General features: G+C 44.9%; 1 protein-coding gene across 1 annotated transcript; it reads left to right on the forward strand.

Annotated features, from left to right (window-relative positions):
- Positions 1-518: 518 nt before the first annotated feature.
- LOC109736798 (cysteine-rich receptor-like protein kinase 6) lies at positions 519-3663 on the forward strand. The gene is made up of 8 exons (XM_020296009.4): positions 519-1017; positions 1119-1534; positions 1652-1780; positions 1921-2042; positions 2126-2336; positions 2450-2687; positions 2768-2915; positions 3102-3663. The coding sequence occupies exons 1-8, from the start codon at positions 614-616 to the stop codon at positions 3432-3434; spliced, it is 2001 nt and encodes a 666-aa protein (XP_020151598.1). The 5' UTR covers positions 519-613; the 3' UTR covers positions 3435-3663.
- Positions 3664-6506: the final 2843 nt, after the last annotated feature.

Genomic DNA, 6506 nt, shown 5'->3' on the forward strand with positions numbered 1-6506 from the left:
TTAACAAACATGGAAAAAGAGCGGTGAAAAATACAAAAAAATCTAAAAATAAAAAGTATGAAAATCAAAAGCTGAAAATAAATTCGCCTCTCGAATATATAAAAAGTAAAATTCATTTTATATTAATGGCATCGTCTTTCACATCTCCCCCATATACAAATACGAGATGTGCGCAAATGAACACACACGGGCATAGAGCCATAGACATGTGTGAGCAAGCGCGCACGCACAGGCGAGCTAGCATACACAACACACACACAAGCACACACCGACAACATGTTACGCGCGTCTGCCTATTCCATGGGCTACTCAAGGCCCAAAGTATGGGGCAGAAAACAACAGGTCAGAGGCAGTAAAAAATCGACTGGCCATAAACACTGACAAGTCAAATTCAACATAGGAGCACCAAACCCACAAAAAACAGCACGTTATCTTGGAAAAAGAAAATGAAGGGTCAACATGTTTGACTGACCCAAAATGAGAAATCAGGCGACTTGCCTTTAGCTAAAGTGATGAAAAATCTGGTGGTCATTGTCCGTCCTGCTCGTAGTCGCTGCCAGAAAATTATCGGAAGAAAAACAAGCCGAAGAAAAAGCAAGAAACCCACTCCGCGATGGTCGCCGGCAATGGCATCCTCGCCGTGGTCATTGTCCTGTTCGTGCTTCCGCCAGCTCGTCCGCTAGAGGACAGCATCTGCGACGCCGGCAGCTCCTCCAGCAGCTCATTTGAGGCGAACCTGAACCTCCTCGCGGCGGCGCTCCCCTCCAACGCGTCCTCCGCGCCGGCAGGCTTCGCTACCCTCTCCGCCGGCCCGGCCTACGCGATGGCGCTGTGCCGCGGGGACGCCAACGCCTCGTCCTGCGCCGCCTGCGTGGCGGTGGCGTTCCGTGCCGCCGGGGAGAGGTGCCTCAACACCACGGGCGTCACCATGTACGAGGACGACTGTGTCCTCCGCTTCGCCAACCGCCAGTTCTTGGACTTCCTCAAGGCCGAGCAGTGGCAGGTCGGCGAGCTTAGGTACCGGGAATTTCACTCTAGTATATTTTTAGTACTAGATAGAGTTGGTTCTTCTTCCGGCCACAAATCAACCATGTCTTCTTTCGAATTCGGGTTACAAGTGGAGCCGTAACTAGATCGGAGAATAGGAGAGTTCCGGCAGTCGCGGCTGCCTGGTTCAGCGCCGCGGCCACGGACATCCTCACCGCCGTGTCTGCCCGCGCAGTGGCCAGCAGCAATTCGACCCCCAACGCCAAGAAGTACTTCGCCACGGGTGAGGTTGAGTTCGACCCCAGGATCTACGTGCTCGCGCAGTGCGTGCCCCTCTTGACGCCGGCGCAGTGCAGCGGCTGCCTCGGGCAGCTCCTGTCGCAGATTAAAACCCACCTGGGCACGACACCACCATGGGTTACATCACGTGTGGAGTGGTGCGGCCTGAGGTATGGCGTGTCGCCCTTCTACGACGGCCAGGCCATGCTGCAGCTTGAGGCGCCACCTTCGCCGACATCTGCTACTACCCCAGACACCACCGGACCAGGTAGCACGCTCTCACGTAGTACGATTCTTGGTTTTCTGTTTTGATTTCTTGGTTTTCTTTTTTTCGAAAGATCGATTTCTTGGTTTTCAGTTTGTCTGTCTTGTGTCCGCAATTCAGAGAAGAAAAAGACTAGCGCAGCAGGGATCTCTGTGGGCGTCGCTTGTTCCCTTGTATTGATATCGATTCTTTCGGTTTTTGTCTTCATTCGCTCCAGGAGAAGGATTAAGGCTACCCAGCATGACAACCGTGAGTGTACTTCTCAAGATCAACATCTGCAACCAATTTACCTTTTTATTTATTGATACCATTATATATATATATATATATATATATATATATATATATATATATATATATATATATATGTTCTTGCCATTTGGCACCAGCATTCAAGAAAATTTCGAGAGCACAGTGTACCATCTTTGATTTGCCTACGCTGGAAGAGGCAACTGACAACTTCTCGCAGAGGAATAAGCTCGGAGAAGGCGGCTTTGGTGCTGTGTACAAGGTTAGTTGAAGAAGCTGGCCAGTAGCTAGTATGCAATTAAAAAGGGAAAACTCTGCTTCTCTTAAAAATGCACTCTGTTTCAGGGAATTCTCCCAGATGGGCAGGAAATAGCAGTGAAGAAACTTGTGGGGACAGCTGGGCATGGTTTGCATCAGCTGCACAATGAGGTGCTGCTCTTGGCAGAGCTCCAGCACAAGAACCTTGTTCGATTACACGGCTTCTACTCGCATCGGGATGACACGCTTCTTGTTTATGAATACATCAAGAATGGGAGCCTTGACAACTTTCTATCCAGTAGGTGTTTTTCCCCTCTCCAGTAACTTGTCCGGTTACCAACTAATTTGGGAGCATTTTCCTGTTTTGTTTGTCTTCCAGCACTACCTAACATAAGTACTTGTATTGAACAGATACTAGAGATGGACACACACTAGCTTGGGAGCAACAGTACAACATCATTCTTGGTATTGCAAAGGGAATATTGTATCTTCACGAGGACTCGAGCATGAGGATTATCCATCGGGATCTGAAACCTAACAACATTCTTCTTGACGAGGACATGGATCCGAAAATTGCTGACTTTGGGTTGGCAAGGCTGCTAGGAGAAGGGCACACACATACCATGACATCTGGAGCTGCTGGAACGCCGTAAGCTCACCTGCATAACCAAATCAAACCTCCATGAATCACAGAGTATTAGTTAATTAAACATATAACATCCTTTGCAGAGGCTATATGGCTCCCGAGTACGTGTATCATCGACGTGTGTCACCCAAGATTGATATTTTCAGCTATGGTGTATTGATCCTGCAAATCGTTACTAGGAGAAGAGAGTGTTGGTCCGATGATAGCAACACTGTGAATCTCATCACTGAAGTGCGTGCTGATTTTATTTCAGTGTCATGTCATCTACTCCCTCCGTCCTATAATGTAAGACATTTTTGCAAGCTAGCTTGCAAAAACGTCTTACATTATGGGACGGAGGGAGTATTTCTGTACGCATATAAACATGTAATCATATCTCAGGCTCCCACTGACAGGCTGAAAATAATAAACTGACAGGTGTGGAATCATTGGAAAAAGGGAACAATTTCACAAATGATGGACCAAAAACTCAACCAACATACTCGGAACCAACAGCTACGATGTGTACATGTCGGGCTGATGTGTGTCCAACTGAACCCTGACGACAGGCCTGAGATATCCACGGTCATTTTCATGTTAACCAGGGACATGGAGCTTCAGCCACCGGAAGAACCTGCATTCTTTTTCGGGAGCTTCAGCCACGGGAGGAACCTGCTATCTTCTTCCGGCGGTTCAGCTAACTCTAATTTCATGTTCGGGGAGGAAATTTCTGTGAATGGAGTTACAATTACAGAGCCGTATCCTAGGTAAATCAATTGTAAGGATGTGACACGAGAGTAGCGAAGGCATGAGCCACTTCTTTGGCTCGGATTTACAGCTACTGATTAGCTGGTACTGAGTTCATGGAATGCTGCAGGGCTTATCTAAGGTCGAGTTCTTTTCGGTTCCAGCTTCTCAAGAAGCGACCGTAGCTTAGCTGCCAATATAAACAGCAGTGAAAAAACTCCCTAAGAAACTGCAATCCAGTTATTTTCGCTTTTGTTGTCGTGTGAGCTTCATTGTCTGATCTGTATGATGAAAAGTCTATATTGGCGTTGGATTGCTGTGATGCAGGGAAATTCCACTAGTATTGATCGAGCCTTTTAAGACCCCAATAGCACACGAAAAGGCTGAACAGTGTGCTCTGCAAAAGATCGCCTACGGCCAATTAAAAATACCATCTGCAGGTGCTTCATCCGTTCGCGAAGTCGAGGACATCGCACACGGACAAGATAATCAGCGCTGCTATACACACGACCACCGTGCGGCCGATGGCTGCACCATTTTTACGTGGCAGCGCCAAGGATGAGCGTGCATGCAAGAGCGATGTTGGAGAGAAGGTATCGTTCGCAAGTCTTGCATAGACTGTCGTCCGTGAAGCAATTTTCGTTTTCCATAAGCTTGTGCGTCGGGTGTCAACTGTGCACACAATTTATTTGGGTTTGGTCTTTCCACCTCCTATTCTCTCCGTTTTGCCGCCTTCCCGCCTGTATGCCTCCTCCTCCGTCCTCGGCTCCCAATGCTCGCCGTCTGGACGCGGAGATGGACATTGAGGTCTGTTAGCAGTGTGAAATGTTTTGTATTAAATATTAAGCACTCTTTTGTTTGCAAATCCATGAATCGAAAAAATGTATCTGGGATCAATGTCTTTTCAATTGAAGGCATGGAGTTAAAAAATGTGCTCCTGCAATGATTGTTCAATGGTGGAACACATGTCACCGTGTCCAACATTAGCCTTTTAATTAAATAGCTGAATGCACGTGGGTTGCTACGGTTTGTTAAATTTAATTGCTGGAGGATATGACCTGTTTGATCCAATCAAAGGAAAATCAGTCACCACTATGTGTTTCCCACATATGGATCCAACGTGCAATAATAGGCCACAGCCCGCTGATGTGTTGTGGTCACAACCTGTGCTTGGCCGAAATAAATTAAATGTTGATGGTTCCTTCCTCAACAATGAAGGGGGAGCAGCCCTTCAGCAAGGTATAGCTTTGGCGCTGCAGTGATGGTCCCTGCCACTAGATATTGAAAGCGATTGTCTCGAGGCAGTCATGATGATCAAGAATAGTGAAGGCAACAGATCCAAGTACACTTTTTTCGTCGAGGATATCAAAAGAAGCATGAAGGAACGTGATTCTTGTATTACTCATATTCGCTGTAGCCAAAATAAATCTAGTAACTTTATGACAAACCTTGGGAGATCCGAACGCCACACTGTTGTTTGGCTTGGATCAGGCCCTCCCGGCGCTTTGAAGTTTTTGAACTTGATTGTAATCCTTCAGTTTTTTGAAGTAATAAAATAATTTATTAGCAAAAAATATAACTTTATATTTTTTTTTGTTCTATATGTAACCATAATAGCAGAATGCCCATACGTTGCAAGGGAAGCAACCGAGAAATCAACACAATACATTATTTTAATTTTCCTAATGCACGTGTGGAGTCTAGATTTCGACCACTTCAAGATATCTTTGAGACCGGATGCATCGTATACCTTTGTGGTCTTCGATCTCTCGCAAGTGTATCCTTTACTCCTGTAAAAAATTGTCCATTTCATCCTTATTTTTTGACGGCTCATTAGATTCCATCTAGCATTGTTGTTGTTGGATCCGATGAAAATGATGAAAGCAAAGTAGAAATAGCATGCTGTTGACACTTAATGGATCCAGTCACATTAATTAGGAATGTGGTAGTTTCATACAGTAGGAGTATTAAAAATCGTACTGCTTCGATCTAAATTAATTACTGTGTAATGATGGCAATTTTACCCATGGACATGGATACTCATGGATACCCGACCCGAATAGATAGGGTTTGGATATGCTTTTGTGCCCATGGGCGGCGCCCAAACCCGACCCAATTGCTCGCGGATAGGTCATGGATATAATCATGTACCCGTGGGTATATCCAAGCCCGACCCGATAGTATGCATTAGTGGGCAAAAATCAACAATCGGTACCCCACAGTCACGTGTCCCACTGCAATTTTACACTTTGTTATGTAAAACATGCAAAATAAATTGCACAATCCCCACTGTAACTTTTATTAGTTGAAATTCAATCCCCGCTAACATACTCTAGCGCCCCTTCCCTTATTTTTATCTCCTTGTTAAATGACTCGTCATTCTCATCTTTTAGAAAAAACTAAATGATATTAGGTTGTTAGTGGACGCTGATTTACCATAAGTTAATGTTTAAAATAAGTGAAGCCTAGCTTGCCTTGAGGTGCAAAATGAAAGAGCTTATGTTAACATTGTGTTAGGTCTTATTTATATGTCTTGAGATGACCCAATGGATATCCAATGGGTATGGATACCCATCGCGTTTGGACATGGACACAATTTTTCACTCGTGGATTTTTTCATGGGTGGACAAAGACCGTCTTCATGGATATGGATATGGAGTTGTTCAACCCGATCCAAACCCGACCCACTGCCATCCTTAGGGATGGCATTGATATGTGTTGCCCCCCGAACGCGCTAGTAATTGGACTTTTTGTTTTTAGCACATCTATTTTTGTCTTGGTCCGTGTTTCTCGGGATTTTACGGTATTGAATTTTTTTCTTTTTCTTTTGTCGAATTGTTTGCCTGGTAGACGAGCTCATGAGCAGCCAATCTAATTTTGGCACCTAAGATTTATCTAGACCGAGATTTGATTTGATCTGTACAGTGGATCATATTCTTGGCAAGTACTACCTCCATCCTGGTTTATTGGTTCTCATTGTAGTCTGTGCCAAATTTTGACCATAAATTTCATTAACAAATTGTTCATGCATGTCAGAAAAAAATTATATCGAAAACTATGTCCAAATACCAATCCAGTGATATAATTTTTGTTGAC

This window comes from Aegilops tauschii, chromosome 7, assembly GCF_002575655.3.
Source record: "Aegilops tauschii subsp. strangulata cultivar AL8/78 chromosome 7, Aet v6.0, whole genome shotgun sequence".
Lineage (NCBI taxonomy): Eukaryota > Viridiplantae > Streptophyta > Magnoliopsida > Poales > Poaceae > Aegilops > Aegilops tauschii.